Source organism: Pantherophis guttatus, chromosome 7 (assembly GCF_059756535.1).
Source record: "Pantherophis guttatus breed Tessera chromosome 7, ASM5975653v1, whole genome shotgun sequence".
In the NCBI taxonomy this organism is placed as follows: Eukaryota; Metazoa; Chordata; class Lepidosauria; order Squamata; family Colubridae; genus Pantherophis; species Pantherophis guttatus.
In genome coordinates this window covers 11,921,306-11,948,356 of record NC_142069.1, presented here as the reverse complement: position 1 = coordinate 11,948,356, position 27,051 = coordinate 11,921,306, and the positions used below count along the sequence as shown (strand labels likewise).

General features: G+C 38.6%; 1 protein-coding gene across 50 annotated transcripts in view; it reads left to right on the top strand.

Annotated features, from left to right (window-relative positions):
• Positions 1-27,051, top strand: part of PLEKHA5 (pleckstrin homology domain containing A5) — a 217,263-nt gene that overhangs the window by 123,281 nt on the left and 66,931 nt on the right. For 45 of the 50 annotated variants that reach the window (XM_087873042.1, XM_087873040.1, XM_087873033.1 and 42 more), the window contains 4 exons: positions 6,642-6,746; positions 8,940-9,012; positions 17,874-17,974; positions 19,870-19,985. In XM_087873042.1, the coding sequence (XP_087729168.1) occupies positions 6,642-6,746; positions 8,940-9,012; positions 17,874-17,974; positions 19,870-19,985 (395 nt within the window). Of the gene's footprint in view, positions 1-6,641; positions 6,747-8,939; positions 9,013-17,873; positions 19,209-19,820; positions 19,986-27,051 lie in introns of all 50 variants that reach the window. The other 5 variants (XM_087873050.1, XM_087873047.1, XM_087873049.1 and 2 more) reach the window with 1 other exon arrangement.

The window sequence follows — 27,051 nt, the reverse complement described above, 5'->3', positions numbered from 1 at the left end:
AACAGGGCTAGTAAAAATGTGGCAGAATGGTGATATTTTGTCTTTTACAAATGCTGTGGTACAGAAGGTTAGATGAGTGCCTAAATTGAGGCAGTGAAGATAACGTTCTTTTGATATCTTGGAAACATTGTGATCTAAGCTTCTAATTCACAGCCTGGTCTTCTGATAGTTGACAATAAGTTCTGGCTAGCTTTCCACTTTTCCTTTCTGTGGGAAAACAGCTGCATTTTTAATCTCTGTGGTCATGCACATTCTCTTGTTACTCATGAATAAAAGTGAGAACATTCATTTTGCTATCTCTCGTGACGAGAGGATAGTGCCACCACAACAGCTTACCGTCAAGTAGACCAAGCATAAATGCGTAGCCTACAACTGAAGTGTAACCAAATGGGAATCACTTTCATTGGTTCATCAGAATTTAAATCTCATCATGTTGATGTGATATGGCAACAGTTGTAATTAAACGAAGAATAGAATGGAGACCAAATGTTACAGTGAATGCCTTATAATGCTAGTTTTATTAAGCTCCCTTTGGTCTTAATCAGAAAGAATTTTGAAGGTGGTATCCAGGGTAGTTATTCTGCTCGTTATACAATAATGGGCTCATATGATGTACAGCAAAATTAGGAAAGGTAGCTTTGAAATCTGGAAAATACTGAAAGAGTCTTGAATCTGGGTTGTAAAGAACCTCATATTACAATTTTATTTGATTGCTTATTTCTATTCAATTTAGGTACTTTCTGAATCCAAACCAACTGATTATGGTTCCTCTATACCAGGGGTGTCAAACTCAAGGCCTGGGGGCCAGATGTAGTCTGTGGGGTGCTTAGATCTGGCCCACAGGGCCGCCTTGGAAACAGCGAAGGACCGGCCCGCGGTGCCTCTGCCAGTGAAAACAGAGCACGCGAGGGCTGTGCGTGGCCCTCCCAAGCTCTGTTTTTGCTGGCAGAGAGTTGCAGGAGGCCATCACAGCTGAAAATGGAGCTCGGGAACCCGTTTTCACTGGCAGAGCGCTCAGGCACCATGGGCATCCCCCCAACACGAGTGACGTTGTGCTGGCCACAACCACCTTGTCCCCCCCCCGAGGTCAAGCACAACCCTAATGCGGCCCTCAATGAAATCGAGTTTGACACCCCTGCTATATATGTACAATCTATGCGAATGCATTAAACCCTTAATTGGCAGGAAGACTTTTGTAGAAAACCTTTCTTCAAGTAGGTTGAAGGAAAATTCATTATTTTGTGATTAGAGTGGGGAAAGAAGCATTTCGGTAATTGTATAGATTGGTGGAACCTGATCTCCTTTTGCTCCTGTTAGCCTAGCTTAGAAAGGATTTATGTTGTGGCATAAGATTTTTCCCCCCGTTCCTCCTCTATGGTTGTGGGTGGAAAAGGGCTGGGATTAGTTTCCTGCAATTCTTCAGAAACTCCACAGAAGAAGAACTTAGTTGATCCGTAATGTCATGCAAAAGAAACAAGAAGAGAACGGCTACAAAAAAGTGTTTGATGTTTAAATTTGATCTGACACGTTTTAAATTAGAGTATTTAAATTTTTATTCTAATATCCCTATAGCCCAGGAGTTCCAACTCGCGGCCTGTGGGCCAGATGCACTGGCCATGCCCACCCCCAGTTTAGCGAGAGGGTGGAGTTGAGATACGTCATATGACAATGTATCATCATGAGTTTGACACCCCTGCTATAACCATTTTGTATTATTATAACTATTTGTTACAGTTTCAAGAAAATAATCATACTTTATTATTTTGTTTTCATTGTCTGTCTGTTTGGTACTAAACTTAAAAAGAAGTGGTAGTTTTTTTTAAAGGGAATCTGCATTAATAATTTAAAAAGAGTTTTTTTTAAAAAAAAAAACTTACTTAACAGTTACTTTTTGGATCCACTATTTAAAAGGATGCTTTTCTACTATTTCTTTTTTCTTTTTAAAATGTTTTGCCCTTCAGATAAGGATAGCATTATGGGGTGAGCATATTACCCAATTATTCAATCAGGTATTTGCCTGCCAATATAATTGCTAAAGAGTTTCTGGGCTTTGTACCCCCATATCCTTTGACTTCAACCGAATTGGTTGCAGCTGCAGTAAATCCTAGTTTAGCCACCTATGGAGGGCCGCGTGTTTCCCATATGCAAAACAAGAAAGTCTTATGAAATTTGGTGCCTTTATTTTGCATGCCACAAAAGAACTCTTGTCCTGGAATTAACCTTAAGTTTTATTTTTATTTTTCCACTGGCAAACATCTCTATATTCCTGTTATACGGTATATTCTCATGTATAAGCCCATCGGTCAGGCCCAAAAGATCATGACACCATGTGACCTTGCAGTTAAGATTTATTACTCAAGCCTATTCACAAGAATCTAGTCAACTAAAAGTATAAAATTGGCACCAGATAAGGGTCAACAGAATTCAGAAGGGGCTGGTCTTAAAAGTATTTATGGGAATGCAATGACTGTAGACCAGGAGTGTCAAACTCGATTTCATTGAGGGCCGCATCAGGGTTGTGTTTGACCTTGGGGGGCTGGAGCGGGCATGGCCAGCTCGACATCACTCATGTCAGGGGGCCTGTGGTGGCCTGAGCGCTCTGACAGAGAAAACAGGGTCTCAAACTCTGTTTTTGACTGTGATGGCCTCCTGCAACCCTCTGCCAGTGAAAACGGAGCTCGGGAGGGTCACCCGCTGCCCTCGTGAGCTCCATTTTCTCTGGGAGAGGCACTGCGGTCCAGTCCTTTGCTGTTTCCAGGGCAGCCCCACGGGCCAGATCTAAGCACCCCCGGGCCAAATCCGGGCCCCGGGCCTTGAGTTCTACACCCCTGCTGTAGACTGATGACTTGCTTACCTCTGCCTCCCAGCTCTGCCTGCTTTTCTCCTACATCATGTATAGATAAGACAACCATCACATTTTTAACCCAAATGCCATGAAAACCCAAATTTTTCATGATGTTTGGGTTAAAAATGTGAGAGTCCGCTTGCCTTCATATGGGTTTATATGCATGTATAAAGGGTGCAATGGCTCAAGACGCTGAGCTTGTCAGATGGAAAGCCTGACAGCCCAGGTTCAAGACCCTAGTGTCGCATAATGGGGTGAGCTCCTGTTCCCTGTCCCAGCTCCTGCCCATCTCGCACTTTGAAAACATGCAAATGCGAGTAGATTAATAGGTACCACTTTGGTGGGAAGGTAGCAGCATTCTCTGCGCCTTTGGCATACAGCCATGCTGTCCACAGGATTTGTGGACAACAGTGTATTTGGACAACACTGACTCCCTTGGCCAAGAAACCAAGATGAGCACTGTGCCCTAGAGTCAGACACAACTGGACTTTCCCTGCCCAGTTGTGTCTGATTCTAGGGCACAGTGCTCATCTTGGTTTCTTGGCCAAGGGAGTCAGTGTTCTCCAAATACATTTTCCATGACCCTTTGGACAGCATGGCTGTATGCCAAAGGCACAGGAAATGCTGCTACCTTCCCACCAAAGTGGTACCTATTAATCTACTCGCATTTGCATGTTTTCAAAGTGCGAGATGGGCAGGAGCTGGGACATTTACCTTATATACAGTAAATATGGGTACTTCACAAAAGTCTTAGCATATATTGTGAATGAGCCAAATCTGACGTTTTGGGTGCTTTTCAACATCTAAAATTCTTAGGTGTTCTTATTCATGAGTCTATACAGTAGCAAAAGATGAAGCACTAGAAAACACTGGATAAATACAGTGAATAATGTAGAGATTTTATTTCTTTAAATGCGCTGATCTTGCCTGGTATTTAGGAAAGCATCTTCAGGTTGAGGGCCAGTTTCAAAACTGGCTCTCCATGTGAAGGTGTCTTGCTTAAATTGCCAGCAAGCTTTTTTTTAAAAAAAAAATTGCTACTGGTTTCATATATCTCCTAATCAGATTTCAAAGCTTGGATTTTTTTTTTTTATTCCTAACCACATAATTGTTAGCAGATTCATGTTGAGCTTATGCTGCAGAAAGTTTTCTGTAAATGTCACATTTTTCAGGCACTAAATTTAATGTATAAATGAATAAATATGTTTTTTATTTATGAGCTTTGTTAAACTATATTTACAGCAATAAATTTTAAAAGTTCTATTAGATTAATATATAGCAACTAACTATGATGAATGCAAGATGTACATTAGCTTTAACTAAGATAATGATTTGAAGGCAATGGGAGTACTTTGAATGGCACGGCTAGCTTATTAGATGGAACAGAGTTTACAGTATATTGTTTCATTAACTGTAACATACATTCACAATTGTTGATAAAATATGACTTAATTGTAAAGATGCACTTGTCCCTTGTACAAAAGTGAGTGCCTGCTATTCAGAGTCCACTAACAACTGGTTTCATTGTCACAGTTATTTTATTCATTCGTCTTTAGCAGCCTCTGCTAAATGTCTGATGAAAAAGACGGGAGGGTGTTGCCTCTATTCTTTTACACTTTCCTGTTCACTTTACACAAGCCTGTTTGGCCACATCATTTTAACTTTAAGACCCGCTGCAAGAAATAGTTTGCTACCCGTTATGTCATGGACCATATGTCACAGAAATATCCACATTAGTTATAAAAGTTAATGGAGCTTTACGATTCAGAAGGCAGTACAGTTGTTCAGTGTAATAAGAAAGCAAAATATAACACAATGAGGTCATTTGATAAAGGGATTAAACAACAACTCTGTGTGTCGTTGAGCCAGCTGTGTGTTTAATTTTCTTGATTAATTCTCCTTACCTGTTCAAAACTTGATACTTTTTTGGGTAAAATTATTTAATCTGATAATAGTTTCTGTGTAAGTTCTTTTTTTCCAACTTCTTCTGCCATAGTAAAGTGCTTCCTTCTTCCTATCTTCTGAATGATACCCAATGGAAATAAGTAGTGGTACATGTTAGGCTGAAGAATGAAGAATTAAAAAAAAAAAAGCCAAATGGGAAATATTGAGTATATTTGAAACAATTCAATTTTAACTTTTCAATCTGAGAGGAAAGAATTGAAAAATTGGACACTAGAATGTTGATTTCATGTGAAATTAATGTAGATGTTACAATCGTTACAAGTTTCTAACTTCATTTCTTATTCTTGGGCCAGCCTAAAACAACTTAGTTCTTCTTTCTTCCTCTGTTTTGCAGAGAAACATTTAAACTTAAAATAAAAGGTGTAGTGATATTTGAACTCCTTTTCTTAATCAAGTAGCTACATGCCCACAGAATCCTGCTTTCCATTCCAATTAATGTTTTAACAACAAATCTTATCTTATCTTATATCTATATAAAAAAGGCTATATGTATGTATGTTCCAGCATAACTCTGGAATGCCTCGAGCAATTTCAACCAAACTTGGTACACTTATGACTTACTATCTAGAAACAAATACTGGGGGGGGGGGTAAGACACCCTTGGGGGAGGGGTGTTCCAGCATAACTGTGGAACACCTGGGCTGTTAAGGAGAGTGAGTGCGGCGTCCTAGAGCAGCAATTGTTTGTGATGTCATGGGAAGGGAGAGCCTGGGCCATTAAGGAGAGTGAGTGTGGTGTCCTAGAGCGGCAATTGTTTGTGATGTCAGTTCCTTTGCAGCTTCCTCTGGAAAAACAGCCATAATGTTTTCCCTCCAGTGGAGCAATGGGGAAGCACCTGATGGATTTGGGGCAAAGTGCCAGGATCATAGACAGGGCGGGAAAGCGGAGCGCATGGGAGGGGGAAGGGAGAGGACAGGGATGATGGGCATGGGAGTAGGGGGAAGAAAGGCCCCTCTCAATGGCTCCCTGTCAGACAAAGGCTTCAACATCTAGAAATACCCGGGCAACACCGGGTTACCATCTAGTATTAAATAAAAATTCAGATACATTCTATCATTTTTAACTGTAAGTGCATGACATATGATGTTCTGTGCTGCTCTTTTCATGGGATCATGTTACTGCTTATAATGCCTGCATTTAAATCTCAAAAAGGCCACAAATGGCTTGTAAATATGGATCTGATTTTTCTGAATCAAGTCACATTTATATCTGTGACACTTGTGATAATAGGAGTGGTTTTATAAGGTGCTGTTCCCCATTTTACCATTACACTGTAAATTGGCAAAAGAACATCGATGAAAGCCCTTGATAAAAGATGATTTGCGCGCCACCCTCTTGAACTGATAACACACAATTGTTGTATTTACGGAGAAAATTCTAAGGGGGGAAAATAAGCAACCACTTAGTTAACCTAAAGTACTTTCTGCGTGGAAGAATATTGGCAAAGTAATAGATAATTACGGTACGTTAGCAATATTAGCTCATTTTGATTATAATTTGGCTTTCTGGCTAAAAGTTGTTTCGGTTTTAGTGATTCTTTTCTCTGCCCTGTTTCCAATATTCTCTGTAAAACTTACGTTCTTGTTAAAATAGATGCTATGCTTATGTAATGCTTGGGAGCAGAGTTTCTTCCCTTGCTGAAAGCTTCAAGAAAACAGAAGTCAGCAAAACTTCCAAAGTAGTTACTGATTTACTGGGGGGGGGGGGGGGAATGGAACGTCTTATAAGTCATAAGGGAAGCATATGATCCAAATCTGTTTTTCTCTCTGAGGTAGCTTTACATCTCCTATATGTACCGAGTATTGATAATTTCCTTTTATTTTATTTTTAGACATCACGCTCCTCAAAAAAGGTCCATAATTTTGGAAAGAGGTCAAATTCAATAAAAAGAAATCCTAATGCACCTGTCGTTAGGCGAGGCTGGTTGTATAAACAGGTAATGTCTATTTGGGGAAGGGGAGGGTTGGAGGTATGTATTATAGTGTCACCTGAAATGTAGCATTGCAATTATGAGATAAGAAAAGTGCAGAATCGCAGCTTAGTTCTACATTACATGAAGAAGTAATCTGTTAATGGTATCTGCTGGAGAACCCACATACTTGCAAATGAGTGATTTTCCTTTCTGTTATTTTGGCCTGCAGGAAATTGGAAAACTATACTAGCTTGTGAAACATTTTATAACTGCTGCAAAATGACAGTGTGTTAGATAAAAGTTTGCTCAATTATTTGGATTTGATTTATTCCCCCAAATAGGGCCACAACTGTTAAGGGATTCTGTTTGAATTGTGCATTGTTTTATTATAAACATTTCTCAAAAGCAGATGCAATATAAATCATTTTTGCTTTAATTCACCTTTGCTGCAGTTCTAACATACAAAACTGTAGCACCTGCATTTATTTATATTTTTTTGCCTTTTACTTTGCATTGAATGTAGAAAAGATGTAATTCACATTTTGAGGTGAATACTGAAGTTTGAGCTAAAATGGTAATTTATTGGTACCATATGCCTGTATAAACATCTGCTTAATTTGGTTTACGTAATCCAGATATTTAGCATATTTGTACTATAGATTTTACTAATAAAATCACTTTCTGGGTCAAGGGTAGTGTGTCATAATCTTTTATTTTACTTGTGACAAGATTTTGCTCCATGGTCAAAGTTATACTTTAAAAAATAGTCGCTGTGGCAGTTGCCACTGTTGAAATCTGATGTAGAATAAGTTGGACCTTAGCCAGCCCAAGAGATTATGTCAGTGTTTCTCAACCTTGGGGACTTTAAGATGGGTGGACGTCAACTCCCAGAATTCTCCCAGCCAGCTTTGTCGTTTTCTTGTTTTCATATATCAACTAGCATTCTTCCTGTGCTATTTGGAGTGTGTATTTCTCAGAAGTTTTAAAGTGTTTAGCCTTGTCCTAGTTTCACTCTAGGTACTGAGACCCATCCTTTTAAACTTAAGAGTGCAAGATGAGGCTCAGATCAATTGTTCTTGCTATTGATATGAATGGTGTTCTTAGAAAAGCAAAGATTGGCTCCTTCAGAATCTAGTTACATTTATATGTTGGTCCCCGGGGTTTAAAGCTCATATCTTTTATGCAGTAATGAGTTTTTGCTGCCCATTTCACGTCCCCTGATGTTGAAGGCACCTACTTTATGATTTGCAAACTATCTTTTCTGGTATTACTTCCATTCTTCAGACATCAGAGAGTTTCTCAATCTGAGCATAGGTTTACAACTCACTGAGATGGGAGAGGGAGTGAGGATGACATGTTGAAAATGTGACAACCTTCATCTGTAATTCTAGATATCTAGAGGACAGGCAATGATTAGAATAGTATAGAATTCTTTATTGGCCAAGTGTGATTGGGCACACAAGGAATTTATCTTTGGTGTATATGCTCTCAGTGTACATAAGGAGAATAAAATACATTATTCATCAAGAATAAAAAGATACAACACTTAGTGATAGTCAAGGTTACTAATAAGCTGTCAAATCGTTCTAGGAAACAAATAAAAACAATATAAATTGAAAGATACAAGCAACATGGTTATAGTAATAAGTGGGAAGAGATAGATACTAGTAAGGAAGAGAATAATAATAATAATACAGTCTTGGTATAATTATTTGACAGCGTTGTGGGAAATAGTTGTTAAGCAGAGTGATGGCATTCGGGGAAAAATCTGGGATTACTGGGATATGAAGAAAAGGTACAAATGGAGGATGTCACATGTTTATTTTGTCATTTCTCAGAACTTGACAATTTCCCAACCACATTTGAAAACATTTTGTGTTGAGAAGAACAGTTTTGTGACTCAGTGAAAAAGGCATTGTTGAGCACTGTTGCACACAAGTCAGAGAGGTGAACTGGGAAAATTTCCAGGGTCTAAAGTTAATAGGGCTCTATTATTGATTGCCTTGGCAACTGTTACACATACATCTTCTGATTCAGGACACAGATGTCAGGCAATGTGGGAATTTTATTTGCGACGATCAATGTTTAATGGTTTAATCAGACAAATACGTAATAACCTACGATACTCCAGGATTACAGAAAGGTTCTGATTTTGGTAATGTGCCCAAACTCTTGTATTTCCAGTCTCTATGAGTCTGTATTTCATTACCTACACAGGATAGTACTGGCATGAAGCTCTGGAAGAAGCGATGGTTTGTTCTTTCGGATCTCTGTCTCTTCTACTATCGAGGTAAGTCTTTTAAATGACTCTAAGCAATGGTGTTAAGCTATGCTTCCAAAAATATGTTATCTTTTTTTAAAAAAAAATAAGATGATGACTTTGGAACGAGTAATGGTCATTCTGCCCTTCTGTTGATATAAAAATAAAAGTGCTGATTTGAGCAGTACCCTTAATTTGTTCCATGGGAAATTAATGGTCAGTTAGTTCTAACCTTGTACTATCTGGGTCAGAACAAACTCCCGTCTTTGTGTTTTGCGTGTCCCCTGACCTATATCACAAGCTGTGTTATTGTTGCTGTTTAAATGGAATGTCAGAAGAAGCATTAAAGGCTGGAGAAGCTTCATATAAAATAGATCGAATACCTCTGTTCTGTACTCCTAATTTTAGCTATTCCACTGTTGCTTCCTCTGATTGATCTGATATACTGCCACAGGTTCTTCATGAGTACAAATTTTGCACTTGTATCATCATTTTTTTTTGGAATAGTCTAGAGCACTGTTTCTCAACCTCAGCAATTTTAAGATGTATGGGTTTCAGCTCCCAGAATTCCCCAACCAGCATGGGAATTTAGAAGTTGAAGTCCACAAAGTTGCTGAGGTGGAGCGGCACTCATCTAGAGTCTAGAACAGGGGTATCAAACTCAAAGCCACGGGCCGGATCCAGCCCACAGGGTGTTTAGATCTGGCCCGCAAGACCCACCTGGAAATAGTGAAGGACCACCAGCGGTGCTTCTGCCAGCACAAGCGGAGCTCAAGAGGGCCGCGTGTGGCCCACCCAAGCTCTGTTTTCAGCTACGATGGCCTCCTGCAACCCTGTGCCAGCGAAAACAGAGCTCTGAAGGGCCATGTTCTGTTTTCCTGGCAGAGCGCTTGGCTACCACAGGTGCCACCAACATGAGAGATGTCGGGCTGGCCACGCTCACCCTGGCCACACCCACTGGTTCTACCACCACCCACCACCCCCAGGTCAAACAACCCTAGTGCGGCCATCAATGAAATCGAGTTTCACATCCCTGGTCTAGAATGCTTGATGGAAGCCACCATATAACCTTTGAAAAGTGGAGTACTCTCACTATTCCTTTCAATTGTTTTATGACAGCCACATCAGTACTATATATCTCATGGATCTCATTTCTTGAGTAGGCTTGTTCTTCGTGGTTTAAACTGCATAAAGAAGGGCTATCCAAACTTGGCAACTTTAAGACTTGTGGACTTCAACTCCCAGAATTTCCCAGACCCTTGGAAAAACCCACTAGGAAAACCAAAATTGTAGCATATGCTTCTTAGCATCCCATGGGCCCTTCTGATGCTTAAATTTCCCCTCTTTCCATTTTTTGCTGATAGATGAGGGGTGGAGGGTTTTTTTGGTACAAAATAGCAAATTTATTATGAGGAAAGTGGAATACATGATGTAGAGGAATGCAAATCTTTCTCCAATCTGTTTCAACTGCGAGAGAGATTTACCGGAAGTCAATAAAGGAGTTTATAAGGGGTTATGACTGAATTACTTCGGAGTTTTGACTTTAGATTTTTGAAGCATTAAATCATTCTGTGTTGCTTCAGACTCAATCTTGGTATTCTTAGATAGGTAGCAGTAATTGCATTTGGATAATCCCAGGCTTAACTGAGCCCAAAGGAGCCTACTCCTTCACTGAAGCACTTCAGTGCAATTCAGAGATTTTTATATGCAATAGAGAAGTCCTTGTTGATTGATGCTGCAGATTTACACTTTTTTGTCTTCAGGAAAGTAATCATGGCTTTCTCCAAAGGATGCTGGGAATTTCAACTTGCAGAAAGTGTACAGCATTCTGTTAGAACGTCTGAGCTACTTCTTCTACTTAAAATGTTGTCATTTTGTGGGACTTCTTTGTAGCCACCTCTGCCCTTCAAATTTGCATGGTTCGAACCCTGCTGGGCCTGAGAGATTGTTTTGACATCACATTGGTATTGATATTTTAACTTGATGGGCTCCTGTCCAAGTGCTAAGCAAGATTAGTCCTGACCTTACTTAGCTCCAAGTTAAAAGGGATGGCATCACAAGACAAATAGATTCAGGATGGTTTTCATTCCGATGCTCAAATCTTTTTATCACATTTTTCTTTTTCTTTTTTTTTTAAAAAAATGATATTTTTCATATGTGACACTGAAGCACATAAGATAGTTTGATCAGAGCTATGAAAGTATCTGTATCTGTATAGTAAAATTAAAAACCGGCAGGTTCAGATAATGGTGAAGACAAGACAATTGGAACATAAGCGCCTTGAAGTCTGGAGTTAAAAATCATCCAGGAGATTGGGTCTGTGATAAAAGTAAAAATGTCCATTGACCAAATGTTAAAAGTGAAAGAATTAATATTGAGCTCTGGAGACTGAAATAGAATGCAAACCAAGATTTTTCCAGCAGAAATATGGCAATAATTTTAAACTGAGCTAATTCCTTTCACTTGAAACGATTACAGAAGGACCACATTGCTCATGTTATAATCAGTTTAGAAATGCAGAGCTCTTATGTTCAGAAAGATTATAGACTGTTGGAAAAGCCAACCCATTCAGAGTAACAATTAGGGGCGCTGCAGTATTGTAATTCAATACATGGAGACTTTGGTTGAGCTAAAATTGTACTGTAATTAGGGAGATGGCTGTCAGCGGGTTGTATTTTTTTCCCCCTACTAGAAGGAAAGTCAGTTCATCCATTTCTGTCAAGGTCTGTCAGAGACCAGGACTTGGCAGTAAATCTCAGTCCACTGTCTTTGCAAAGTTTTACTAATCTGCTAGTCTCTGTATTCAGCTAAACTCAGGTACTCGCATGGCAAAACTAGATTAGAATATTTTTTTGCAAACTAAAATAAAGCCATGCTAAATGTTTAAGAGCATATCTATATAAGTAGTCCTTGACTTAGAATTGTAAATGAGCCCATAATTTCAAGTAGGGACAATAATAAAGCAGGACACCATGTGATCAGACCCAGTTTTATGACTGTTTTCTCAGTGGTCATAATAGAAACGGCATGACCATTAAAAGAACAATTTTTGCCAGAAAGCAGAGGTAAACACCAGTTTCTGGCAAAAACATCCCAAATTGCAGTCATGTGATTGTTAGACGCTGCAAATGGACATAAATGCAGGTCAGTTGCCAAAGATGCCTTCATGTGCCTGAGGAAGGAGACATCAGAACTTCAAATCTGGGTCATAAATCCCATTTTCAGAGTCTCTTGTAACTGAAGAATGATTTCTAGAAGAGGACCAGTCATAAATGGAAGCCCACCTATATAAACCACTTCTTATTTTTGCAATAATTAGACAAGCTAGGTCAGTATTCTTACCTCATTTTACAAATCAGAAATGTATTCTGGAAAATTAATATTTAATCCCATTGTGTTCGCGATTGAGCTAAATTATGAAACTCAGATTTTTCTGGTTTACACTTCATGCTTTCATTATTAGAGTAATTAAATTACATATCAGATATTGACGAAATACAGAATCCCACATCAGCAAATTGAAGACACACTTGGATATTCACATTTGGTCTTTTTTTTTTATCATTGTGGCAATGTTTGTTTTTTTTTGCTCCCGTTTTTCTTGCATTTGCTGAAGGATAAAAGAGCATTTGTTGCAAACAACAGCGCATCCTAATTGAATAAATATTTGTACCGAAGGCCTGAGATAAGAGAATCATCATTATTTGTTTCTTAATCCTATTCATATTCTGTCTATAAATAAAAATGCATGTAGGAGGCAAAAGAAATCTTATAGAGAGGCTCTTTTTAATAAGATGGTGATAATGCAAATAATTTCAGTTTACCTGTAAATATGGTTGTCCTTAATAACCAATTTAATGTACAAAGAATTGTACATTATTACATAAGGGGACACGGTGGCTCAGTGGGTAAGAAGCTGAGCCTGTCGATCAGAAAAGTCGGCAGTTCAGCAGTTCGAATCCCTAGTGCCGCGTAACGGAGTGAACTCCCGTTACTTGTCCCAGCTTCTGCCAACCTAGCAGTTCAAAAGCACATATAAAAAAAAATGCCAGTAGAAAAATAGGGATCACCTTTGGTGGGAAGGTAACAGCGTTCCGTGCGCCTTTGGCGTTGAGTCATGCCGGCCACATGACCATGGAGATGTCCTCGGACAGCGCTGGCTCTTCGGCTTTGAAACAGAGATGAGCACCGTCCCCTAGAGTCAGGAACAACTAGCACATATGTGCGAAGGGAACCTGAACCTTTACCTTTAATGCAAATAATTTCTGTATACTGGTAAATATGGTTATCCTTAATAACCAATTTAATGTACAAATAATTAGAAATAAACTAGACATTTATCTGAGAATGAGTAGACCTGTTTCATGGTAGCATATGGTTAAACAGGTGTTCCCATTTCCTCAGCTGAAGTACAGTGACTTACCATCATTCTTACTTTCACTATCACTTTTGCTACCTTAATGATCCTCAGACTGCTTGGTCTAGCCAAAGTTTGCTCATTCTTGGTTACAAGCCAAGCTGAAGCCAATAAATCAAGGAATCTCTGATAGTGGCCACTGCATTGGACAATTTTAAAACCAAGTGATGAGAGTCAGAAGATGAGGGATTTCCAGGCCTTCATAAAAATGGAGGATTTCAAAGTGGTGTTTATTTTTTTAGCAGAGAGAGAAAGTATTCATAGCATGGAATGTATGATGATGTTGGAAATGGGATAAATATTGTTCCCATATTGCACATTAGAGACTGAAGATCAGCAAGTACCCTGAATTGAAATTTGAACTAGGACTTTCAATGCTTTATACTCACGGAGGCAGATGTGCTGCTTCCAGTTAGGAGACCCTTAATTAAATGCAAACCATGACGAGCCATTTGGTTTATCCTGGTTGATATAAGAATTAAACACCGTTTTTAAGTTGTGTAGACTGCCACAAGCTTGAGCTATGTTGCTTGTCTTGTGGGCACCATAAAGATTGTGGGGGCGTTCCATATAGAAGCCACAAATGGAAATCCCACTCACAGTCTGGCATGGGGCCAGAGTATTCACTGATGTAAATCCATTTGGTATATAAAGTGGGAGTTGACATGTTCTGTCCACAGATGATTGTGTTTATTCTGCAGTGTAGTGGTTAAGATATTGGCCATCCTCACCAGGGGTGGGTTCTACTTACCTTTACTACCGGTTTGCAACAGGAGCGTGCATGCGTGCGAGCGCGCTTCTGCACATATGCAGAAGCTTCTGCGCATGCTCAGATCACCCATGATGATGTCGTGGCAGGTGGGCGGAGCCTCCCACCAGTTTTACTACCGGTTCTATAGAACCGGACCAAACCAGGGGCAACCCACCTCTGATCCTCAGCCATGGAAGCTCATTGGATGACTTTACTCTTCTCTCTCTCTCTCTCTCTCTCTCTCCCCCCCCCCCTCTCTCTCTCTCTCTGATACCAACTTGCCTCATAATGTGGATGTTGTAAGGAAGAATAGGAGAGGGGGCCACTATGTCCTCCATTTTGAGCTCCTAAATTACACCCCAGTATTTATCATTGTATCGCATTGATCCTCTTGATTCACAGGAATCAAGCGAACCATTTAATGATGCAAACATAATTTCAGAGGGTTATATGGTGAAGAAATGCATCCACATACAGCACTGCGTGTATAGTAATTGCACGGATTCACGTAATGCTACTTTCATTTATTGCCTGTGTTCAAATGTAATAGAACTGCTGTGAAAAAAAAGGAAACAAATTGGAGGAAAGTTAAGCAACACAGTTTCTGGAGAGAAACAATTTTTCAACATAATATTGCCTTTCTACTTTATGCAATGGTTGGACTGTATCATGTTCCTTTATGTACTAATACACTGAAATATCTATATATAAATTCTTTGCATCCAAAGGGGTATTTAATTAAAAGTGACTTTTTTTTTTATTCTGGAAGATTTATGTTATGTCATTAATAGCCTTCTTTGAAGGCTGCCTGCTTCTTTTGAAAAAATAGCATCGTTTTACTTCAGAACTGCCATTAAAAACAGTGGTAGGATAAACTTCCTCAACAATCTGCGGGCACATGTTTTCTTTGGGGCCAGACAGACACTGGTTGAAAAGCAGTTGCAGAATTCAATCTAGTCTTTAGCAGGAATATGAACTGCCAGCACCAGGTTGGCCTTAATATACCCGAGAATAAAGCTGTGCTACGCTTTGGATTCGGTTGAGGAAAAAATGAGTTGGAACACACAGAGTGCCCATGCTGCTGTGGTATTAATTAATCAATAATTAATTAAAATAATGAATCAAAATAATGAATGCATTAAAGATGCTGCATCTGGATCCAGGATTGGGCTGCTGTAATGGAAGTCTCTTATTTTTTTTGTTTTAATGAGTTGCAGACAAATGCTTTGCTCCCACAAATTCCAAGGATGCTCCTTTCCAAACCGAATACGAAACATTGCATAGCTGAATGACAGAGCCCTCTGCTCAAGAGGCATCATAAGCCCCCTTACCTTAACACTGTCTTTAAAATAACAGGCTTTTAATTCGGGTCTTACATTTAATCTTCCCTATGCACTTCGTCAAATAATACATTGATGATTGGGGGAAAATATTTATGATGACTTGTCAAAGGAATCAGTCAATGGCTATGAGATGTTCTCAGTTAGGATGGAGAGAGGGAGGGAGGTAACAGAGGTGACTGGAGACTTAGGGTTTGCAGTTGAGCTTCAAGATTATTCTTTATTCTATTTCACTGCTGGAAGAAGTGGAATAGTTTAAAGGAGATGAATAACTCCACGAGTCCTTTAAGATTTTTTTTCCTATTTACATTCTGTAGAGGAAGGAGTTAAGAGAGGGATCAGCCTAGAATCCCTGCATAGCCACACGCGAACTAAGTCCAACCTCTCTTGAATTTCATGGACCTTTATCTAACTCCAAGGAGATCTGCTCTTAGTTGAGAATATTCTTGTATATTGGCATGAAGAGCAATAAATCAATTTAATTGGACCTTCATGCGTGCACTTATCTTTGTGCCTGACACATTCTTCCTCTAGTAACTTGAATAGAATAGAATAGAATAGAATAGAATAGAATAGAATAGAATAGAATAGAATAGAATAGAATAGAATTCTTTATTGGCCAAGTGTGATTGGACACACAAGGAATTTGTCTTGGTGCATAGAATAGAATAGAATAGAATAGAATAGAATAGAATAGAATAGAATAGAATAGAATAGAATAGAATAGAATAGAATAGAATATGTTTTATTGTCACTTTAAATGTACACTGATCAGCATACATTAAAATGAAATTTTGTTGCATTCAGCTTTCAAAGGATAACCCATATGTATATCCCCACGTACAGACACATATATAATACTAAGAAACATCACAGTCTACTTCAAATGTATACATATACATGGCGGAGGGGGGAGGAATCCTGCAAATTTACAAGACAGATGGCATAAGGAACAAAGCTGTTACAGAATCTAGTAGTCCTGCTAGAAATACTTTGAATACCTCCTCCCAGAAGGGAGCAACAGAAACAGACCGTGAAGTCCCTAACAAAGCTTTGAGCTCTAAGCACATAGCACTTATAAGCAATATCCTGAATAACGGGATGCAAGCTTTCTATAATCTTCTCAGCTGTCCTCACCGCTCTCTGTAGGGACTTTCTTTCTGAGGCACTGCTGCCACTAAACCAAACAGTGATGCAGTTTGCCAAAATGCTTGCAGTTGTACCTCTGTAAAAAGTGGCCAGGACAGAAGGAGAAAGATGTCCTCTCCTCATCCAATGCAGGAAATGTAAACGCTGGTTTGTACGCTTTAGTAAAGATAACGTATGAAGAAACCAAGTCAGATTGTTATCTGTACCCCCCCAGATAGTTAATACTATTCACCACTTCCACAGCTGCAGCCTTGATGCAAAGTGGAGTATAATTATGCCGGCTCGTTCTAAAATCAACAATGATCTCTTATTTTGTTATCATTCGAAACCAGGTTTTTTTTTATTGCACGAGTCCACCAGAGCCTTCATCTCCTCCCTATAAGAATCTTCACTGTCATCCCGGATAAGACCCACCACTGCCGTGTCATCCACTTACTTCACAATATGATTCGTAGCAGATTTGGCATAGCAGTCATGGGTCATCAAGGTGAACAATAACGGACTCAAGACACAGTCGTACTCTGGGGAACCCGTACTCAAGGAGATGGAATTGGAGACTTTCCTTCCAACTCGCACAAACTGGGGCCAATCAATAAGGAAATCAAGTACCCAGTTACTGTACATAAAGAACTATTCAAACCTAATAGGCCCAGTTTGTTCACCAAACGCTGAGGAATAGTTGTGTGGAATGCCGAACTAAAATCAACAAACGGCATTCACACATGAGTGTTTTTCTCCTCTAGGTGCGCCAATCTAAGATGAAGCACACAAGAAAGTGCATCATCTATAGGAGGGGTCTCCAACCTTGGCCACTTTAAGACTTGTGGACTTCAACTCAGCTAGCTGAGGAACTCTGGGAGTTGAAGTCCACAAGTCTTAAAGTGGCCAAGGTTGGAGACCCCTGATCTATAGAGCAAAAAAGTAACTTCTTTAGCCACAATTATTGTTTTGTGTACTCATACCTATACAAATACACCCACATGTCTCCAGAAGATAAGCAGAGAATCGGACAGAATTAGCTGTTTATCAGATTCTATTCTAAAAGCATCATTATACTTGCCATCTCTAATCTGTTGTGAAAACAGATGGTGGTTACAAAGGGAAAAGAACAAGCAAAATTACGAAATATAAAAGATTCAACTTCCAAAAGCCAGGGAAGATTCTAAATTTGTTTTTTTCTTACAACTGTATGACAATTTCCTCCTTTTACTTATCCTTTTGCTCTATTTTCTAGACGAAAAAGAAGAAGGAATATTAGGAAGCATACTTCTTCCGAGCTTTCAGATAGCCATGCTTTCTTCTGAGGATCATATCAACCGCAAATATGCATTTAAGGTGAGAATATTCTTCAACTTTCAGCGTTTGCGGTGTTTTATATTTCAGTGGAATATAGTTGTGAACACGTGAATTGCAGAAAGGGCCTCGGAACAGTTTCTGAAACGGAATGCACACACAGATGTTTCCTTCATTCAATCAGAGTGTGTGTGGTGTTTCCTTTCCATGCTACCCAACTAAGGAATATGATCATTTGATTTGATTGCAGCACCCCTGCAACCTCAGCACAAGACTTTTATAGATTTCTCAGGAAATAAATGCATTTTATGCAAACAATTTGTTTATTAAATAAAGCACAATTAATAGGATCATTAACACATTAAGACCAAAATCAAGCCAACGTTTCAACCCAGCAGAACATGTGAGCCTTGTCTTTTTGTGTCTTTAATACTTGTCAGGGATTCTAATTAGCATTGTCTTTGCAACCTCGTTAACTTCCTCTTCCTGCTCCATATAGTTTCCTCATCCAATTTGCATGTTCTTTTTAATGAACTTACTCTTTTCCCACACCCATAACTCCTGAAGCTGTTAACTCTTGGATAAATTTCCTGTCAGACTCCAAAGAACCAGGAAAGACATGCTGAGATTCTTCTGAACAGTTTCCTTTATTGCTCCACACCTGCAGACAGCAGCCTTGCCAAACTAAAGCAGTCACCTTGCATCATTAAGAATATACAGGTAGTCCTCAATTTACGACCTTTCGTTTAGTGACCATTCAAAGTGACAACAGCACTGAAAAAAAAATGACTGATAACTCATTTTTTTTCACACGACCGTTTCAGTATCCCCGTGGTCATGTGATCAAAATTCTTGTGATCCCCTTTTTGTGGCCTTCTGACTCGCAAACTCAATGGGGAAGCCAGATTGTCAACTGCAGTGATTCACTTAACAGCCGAGGCAAGAAAGGTGGTAAAAATGGGGCAAAATTCACAGCAAATGTCTCACTTAACAATAGAAATGTTGGGCTCAATTGTGGTCATAAGTCGAGGATTACCTGTAATTCAGACATTCAAATTAAAGTAGTCTCAAAATATAGTGTTAGGCTGGTCTTTTTCCTCATATCTACCTGCTCTCAGTAGCATATGTTTTACAAGGTGCATTTTCTCCATTGTATGCATAATTGACTCTTTTTCTATCAAATGTCCTGACCTTTCACATTTTGTTTCTTGGATTTGAACTACTTTGGGCTGTTCTTGGCGATGAGTAAACTAAATCACGCTTCATATTTTAATGGGTGAGTATGTATTTGCAACTTCCTAGCCTGTTTCCCCGAAAATAAGACCCAACCAGAAACTAAGCCCTAGCATGATTTTTCAGGATGCTCGTAATATAAGCCTTACCCCAAAAATAAGCCCCAGTTTAGTTCATTAGCAGACGGAGGTGTTTAGTATAGTATTTCCCCCCAAAATAAGACCTAACCGGAAAAATAAGCCATAATGCCTCTTTTGTAGCAAAAATTAATATAAGGCCCGGTCTTATTTTGGGGAAAACACGATATGTTTTCCCCCCCCCACCCTGATTCTGGTTATCCCAGCTAATCTATTTCTGTAATCTGTGCATACCAGATGCCGGCACAAAATATTTATTCTATAATTGATAGGAATCATTTAGAAACTCAGCAGGGGCTCTGAACAACAACAAGCCTTCCAAATTTAATACTAATGTGCTTTTCCTCGAGTATAATTGCCTCAGAAGATGAGCATGATGATGAATAGTATTGTATTAGTTACAGTGGGATGAGTTTCTAGCAGCAGCTTGCATAAATCTTGAAACCGATAAATTACTGATTATGGAAACCAGCAATGGCTTTTGATTTTCCTCCAACCTTCTCTTTTCTGTCTTACAGAACGTTGTACCTTTCTCCCCCACAAAATGACCATGTCATTTCCAATCAGGCAGCTCATCCAAACATGAGGACCTATTATTTCTGCACAGATACAGGGAAGGAAATGGAGTTATGGATGAAAGCCATGATAGACGCAGCTCTTGTACAGACAGAGCCCGTGAAAAGGTAATGTAAGTTGACAGCCCCATAGAATCAGCCATTTACGGTTTCTGGCCTTGATTACATATTGTGAGGAGATGTGTTCTGAAGTAGGAGGACAAACCAACCCTCGTATTTATTAGCTTCTTGAAGACCTTAAAAAGTAACATCAAAGTTTACTTAAGCTGTTTCCCTTGAGGTGCACCTTAAGGTTCCTGGAAGATGCAAATACTGTGTCATCTCTTAAGGCTTTCTGTAGAGCAGAAGTCTTCAAACTTGACAGCTTTAAGACTTGTGGACTTCTGGGAGTTGAAGACCACAAGTCTTAAAGCTGCCAAGTTTGGGGACCCCTGCTGTAGAGGTTCAGTTGTTTTTAGGAGACCCATACTGGTACAGACTGATGGAGAGCAACTGTCCCAGTTTGAAATAGGGCAAGATCTGATGAACCCCCCCCCCTCCATACCTTTGAGCCTTATCTGGTCTTTCCCAGGCAAAAGCTGCCAGTCTAGGGGAGATTCGTGGATTATAAGCAGAGAACAATAAAGTAATTGTCCCAAAGGTGCTTTTTCAGAAGGCAACTTGGACTTTATTTTTTCCTTGAAAACTTTTCACTTCTCACCCAAGAAGCTTCTTCAGTTCTTCAGTTAGCAGTGGAAGAAACTTCTTGGATGAGAAGTGAAACATCTTCAAGGAAAAAACAAAGAAAGCCCAGTTGCCTTTTGAAAAAACACCTGTGTTTTTGACCTTGGATGATTGAGAATCTCCATAGACAATAAAGTAGCTAATTTAGACCGTACATGTGTGGGTCTAGCTCTAGATCTGGATCTAGTTGTTCGTGGCTGGCACAGAGGCATTTTTTAGGAATTGGGAAGCAGACAAATCTCTGAACAGTAAAGGTACCCTGTTTGCAGCTTGCGTGCTACTAAAGCCTGTTCCATTTTGTCAGTAATGGGATGAAGAATTGCAGAGGTGATAAGTGGATTTTAATGGGCTGTTGCCCCATTTTGTAGTATAGTTTTATGTAGCAATAATTCCTTGCAATAAGGTGGTACAGAGCTAAGGTGACTTTTCCCTTGACAACCGAGGCCATAAATTTAATCCATAATATTGTTCTCATGGGTTTAGCAAGGCAGTACATGAAAATTTATGTTAGCCTAGATTGTTCACATTCTAGTTTCTGCTTACTCAACTGCAAAGTTATTCAGGACAAATAAATAATAAACTAAAATTAGATATTGTATTCACCTCAAATAAAAAGATACTTTACTATTTTTGTTATATATTTAATGTTTCCATGCCCCAAACAAATCAAAGCAAAACAAATTAGATGTTTAATCTACTTTGAATAGGATGTCCTTTCCCTGATTTGATTCTTGGCTGCTTCTGTTAAAACATTGTGTTTATTTTCGGTTATTTACAGTTTATTATTAAGCTTGATAATGTTTTAGAAAAAGATTAGTGTCCCAAGAATGAAAGCTTTTGTTTAGTTTTGGTTCTGAGCCCTGGGAATTGGAACATGTCAACTGCAAAAAAACAAAACAAAATTCCAACCCTCTTTCCCTCTTCCTATTTACTGCCCTGATTATTTGCAACAGCTGAAATACCATATTTTTCGAGTATAAGACGCACCTCTTTCCCTCTTCCTATTTACTGCCCTGATTATTTGCAACAGCTGAAATACCATATTTTTCGGAGTATAAGACGCACCTACCTTTTTTGGTGAGGAAAAGAAGAAAAAGAAATCTGCCTCTGCCTCCCAGCAATTTTGCCTCGTTGCAGCAAACAGCCTGCTTTACTTTCATTTTCATTTTCAGCATAGCTTGATTAGCACAAGGGGGAAAAAAAATCTGCTCCCGCAATTTACCTCTTTGCAGCAAGCAGCAGAGCCCTGCGCAAAACAGCTAAGAGCAAATCAGCTGAGAGTCGGGAGGCCGATCCAATCAACTTGTGCTAATTAGGCTGTGCTGAAGCTGAAAGGAGCTGTTTTTTCTTGCTGTTTGCTTGCAAGGAGGTAACTGCTGGGAGTCAGAGGCCAAAGGGTGGGGGCCAGTGGGTGGGCGGGGCTACATTCGGTATATAAGACGCACCTAAATTTTCACCCCCTTTTAGAGGGGAAAAAGGTGCCTCAGAAAAATACGGTAAGTAGTGCTTTTCAGATTGGATTTAGATATTTTCATCTCCATTCTGGAAGTTGAAAAATCAAAATAGTCTTACTTTATGCTATTTTAGAAGGAAAATGATACCTAAAGTATAAAGGAGAGGGAACCTGAATCCTGCCCCTTTTTATTCTTATACTTTTCAAGTCTAAAATAACCATTTGATATCTGAAAAATTGCTATTATTACTGTGAAGAGTTTTGCGCTTTTCATATTGAACCAGTACTCATAATTTCTATTCTAAATCTGTCTTTTTGTATAATACAGTCTGAAGACTTCTATTGTTCTAGTGAATATCTATAATTTTCCGAAAGTTATTTTATGCACATTGTTTTGAATGAGCAAATCTGACATTCAGACAATGAAATAAAACCTCATTTGGCTATATTTTTTATTATATCTCTGTTATAATTTAGGTAATTTGAAATAGGTTCTTTACAAAATAAAATCTAGCTTTTCCATTTAAAAAGTTCTATTTTTTATATTACAGTTATTTTCACTTTTATACTAAGAAATTCTTTCATCAGTTATGATATATTATTATAATATATTAGCTATCATACAATATTGGTATAATACGTACTGTTGCTTTGAACCAGCAGTGAAATTACCTTAATGTTATTAGTGAAAACTTGCTACTGTTCAAATTGGCTCCATGCTACAGTTTGTTTGTTTTTAATATATATATATATAATTATCCAGTATTCATAGCATTTCTCAGATATTGTAAAGTCTCTAAAATAAATGATTAAATCAAATCAGTTAAAAGTGAAATTGGGAATAAAGGGACATGATACGGTCAGAGAAGGAACAGTGGACTAAAAGAGCAGGGGAAAAATTAAAATTAAGGGATATTTTAAGTGAAGAGTATGGTTTTAATCTGCTATTTGATATAGATTGAATAAAGTAGAAGCCAAAACAAGTAGGAGGCAATCATCTGTACCAGTTTCTATTCTCAAAATCCTGGAATCTTTCAGCAAGAAATAAAACTGCATTTCATCTCTGCTTTAATTTATAGCTATAAATAAGTTTTGGCTGGAGACTGGTCCCATTCAGGTTGCATAAACCATCAGAATATGTTGAAGGATTTTATACAGTGCTTCCCATTCATCCCAAGCACTTATGAACATAATCCAGCCTGTTCGTTTTACCTGCAGTGCACAGAGCAAAAGCATTTAATGAAGCAATCAATATATGAGAAGTGCCTGTGTGTTGTCCAAATGGAATTGCAAATGAAGACATTTTCAGCAAGAGAGTTTTAGGCTGATACCTTCTGTGCTAGTACATATTTTAGTATCTACAGTAGGAAAACATGAAGAAAAAAAAAAGCTTATGTAGAAATGGCACCAAATGAAAGCAAGCAACAATTCACAATTAGTGGAAGCTTCCTTTGGTCCCTTCATGCTATTTTCAGTTAATAACATCTTAAATTGGAAGTAATGCTAACCATTCTAAAACCAAAAATATTTCAAAGGTGTTCGGTTTTTCCCTTGTTTCCTATTTTTCTACAGGAAAAATTGAGGGAAACATTTTCAGAAAACTATTCTCCCCCATGCTCTATTTTTCCCTCTCCCTCCTTTTTATTTTTCTGGGCCGTCACATTCCAAATTATATTAACAATTCGATGAAAGGCTACAAAATATAAGAAAGGTGTGACTATAAGAATCCCCATACCTTTTGATAAAGCTGGATGACTTAATAAAGAATGGCATTCCCCATTCTTAAGGAGAAAACAGCAATAGTATTTGTACTACTTAACTACTTTATGACTTAAAACAAATTCATAAAGACTAGGGGGGGGAATGGTCATTAAACTAAATTGGTTAATGTATGTGGCACGACACATTCATCACATAGGTATATGTGCCAAAAGATAGAGAAAGTAAGTTTGAGGTTCAAAAATGAAATGAGATTTTTAAAAGCAGGAAGTTGAGATTGGAGAAAAAGTGACATTCGGCAAAGGAACAGGATCTAGACAGAAGAAAACAGTATTTCCAGGAAAAGTACAACTGTACAGAGGTAAAAGAATAAAGCAGAGAAACAGATACTTTCATCTCACACAGTTTGAAATGTCAGTGAAGAATTTAAGAAGGATTATTAGCTTAGAAAAAGTATTAGTATGAAGATGGTAGCTAATCATTGTAGGATGGAAGGAAAATCTAAATTCAATTAAGGAAACCTGAGACTTGAAAAACTCCTACATGGTTTGGGCTGGAACAAACATAGAAAGAAATAGAACAACTCTGAAGAGAAGCAGAAAGAACCGGGACAAAACTACATGATTGTTTCCAAGAGAAAGAAGTAAAAATGAAACAGTAGTTTGTGATGCGAAAAATAAAAGGGGAAGACTTCTGCTTCAGCAAAAAACAAAACAAAACAAAAAGGAACTTGAAACAACTGTCACAATGAAGATGAGACCAGGGATGCTATTCAGCAGGTTCTGACAAGTTCTGGAGAACCGGTAGCGGAAAGTTTGAATAGTTCGGAGAACCAGCAAATACCACCTCTGGCTGTGGAGTGGGAATGGAGATTTTGCAATATCCTTCCCCCAGAAGTGGGGTGGGAATGGGGATTTTGCAGTATCCTTCCCCTGCCACGACCACCAAGCCACGCTCACAGAACTGGTGGTAAAAAAAAATTTAATTCCACCACTGGATTAGACTTTTAGAAAAATCAAAAGTAGATTGCCTGAAGTGTGAAGATGAAGAGAAAAAGAATTGGTTGATGAATCCTGAATATTTTGAGAAAGAAAACTTGGACAAAAGAGATTATAACTGAAAGCAGAAAGGGACAAGGGACTACATGGCCAAAGGTGTTTTTGCTTTCTTGGTTTTTTTCTTCTCTCATGAGAAGGCGAAACGTCTTCAGAGAAAAAACAAGAAAGTCCAGTTGCCTCCTGGAAAAGCATCTTTGGGACAACCATGACCTGGATGACTGAGAATCCTTACAGACTTTCACAGGATCTTTGGATTCATATCAAAATGTACAAAAATGGGACCGGGCTGACTTTCTAAAGTCCTCCGTCTCGGTAGCTTATTGAAGATGTTTTCCAAAGGTCAATTTTCTCTACTGAATTGTGTTGATGCTGGTACCAGCTGCCTTTAAGAAAGAGAAGCTCTTGAAAATCAGGCTTGAGCCAAAGGTTGTCTGAAAGGCCATAACTCGGTAGGTTGTAAGGCTGGAACTATAGAGTAGTTCAGAAAGAAGAAAGGAAATGTGGATGGAAGCCGAAAGAAATGTGCCTGAATTTTTAAAAAAGCAATTGACCTTTTTTGCTCAGTTTTTCTTGGGTAAATACGCTAACCATGCAGCTCTTGCTGTTTCTAAAAGGATACAATTATCGTACGTACACCACAGACCAAGTCAGCAGATATTTGCCTCAGTTATAATTCCTAACCCCACAACTGCTTTTCAGAAAAGTAATAACTAGAATTTTACCAAATTTTTAAGATGTCAGTGACCATGAGGTTCAAAATGCATTAATGTTCCCCTTTAATATGCTGAAACAGCTGGCACTGGGAATTTGAACTAGAGACTTCTAAAGATTTCATTTTCTGAAAAGACATTTGGCTTTATTTCAGTCAGGATTCCAGTCCTTGGCAGATAAAAAGAAGCCACAAAAATCATACTTTTCCATCCTCAGGAGAGAAAGTTGCCTTGCCTTTTTTATTTCTTCTCTTTATGTTGCCATTTTGAAAACAGAGTTCTTTTTGCCTTTAAGAAAAATACAGAGGGCAGAGTTGTAGAAGTTTTACTCCCTTGAAATTTTTGCCTTCTTCAACATACAGATGTTTGATCTTCATTTCAACAATATTGATAGATAGAAGGGGATATGATCTACAAGTATCATGTATCACTTATGGTACATTTTACAGTCCGTTGTGTAATTTAAATAAACATAAGTGCAGATTTCACATGTGGACATACTGAATACATCTGTACATTTATCTCTACCTCAGATATCTAAAATTAGAATCAGGTGTACAGATCAGGTATCTTTTTTTAAAGAAGATTATTAGAGTGTATCTGAGAGAAATATCTGTTATTTAAACTCAGATTATTAGTTTGATTTGGTCTTCGTTGTTGAAGTGTGTACATAGATCAAAAGAGCTCTCTGAAGCCTTCAGAAGATTTATAGATGTCTCCAAGTCTGGGAAGGGGTTTAAAAAGATCACCAAACAATTGGACAGCAAACTCTCTGCTCTCTGGAAGATCAACTACAAGTGGAGAAGGTTCCAGACAATTACCAACTTGTCCAAGCGGGCGATCCCAACATGTTGAAGCAGAGAACAAAAAGAAAGATGTTGAAAGACATCTCTAAGAACACCTCTCTAACATCTCTAAGAATTTCATCATATGTCCTACAGGTAGCTCTCATCACTATTGTTGTCAAAGTGCATAAATCTATCCTTAGAATAGATCTAAGGACAAATTAGATCTACAGAGTAGGAGTGTCAGGAGGAATCCTTTGGTAACCCTAAAAATATCAGGTCAAGACCAAAGTTTACTCATCAATATCTTGATGAAGACTAGGACTTCTGGACAGACAAGACAAGGATAAAATTACTTGGTACAGTACCAGAAGACATCTTTGTCAAAGCCCAAAGTCACCATTTCACCAGCTGTAAGGCATGGTAGTAGAAATATTTTTGCCTGCTTTGTTGCCTCAGGACCCAGGCAGCTCATAATCCACTATGAATTCTTCATTGTACCTTGACAAAACGTGAGACAATCTGTCATAAAATTGAATCTCAACCCAGAATGGACTTTGCAATATGACAGTGACTCGGGGTGACACTACCCTAGAATTGCTGGGGAAAAAATGGATTTTGGATTCTGGAATGGCCAAGATAAAGCCCAGAATTAAATCTAAATCAAATTGCTATGAGGTGATTTGACACAAGCTGTGGATACAAGAAAGCCCTCAAATATCACAC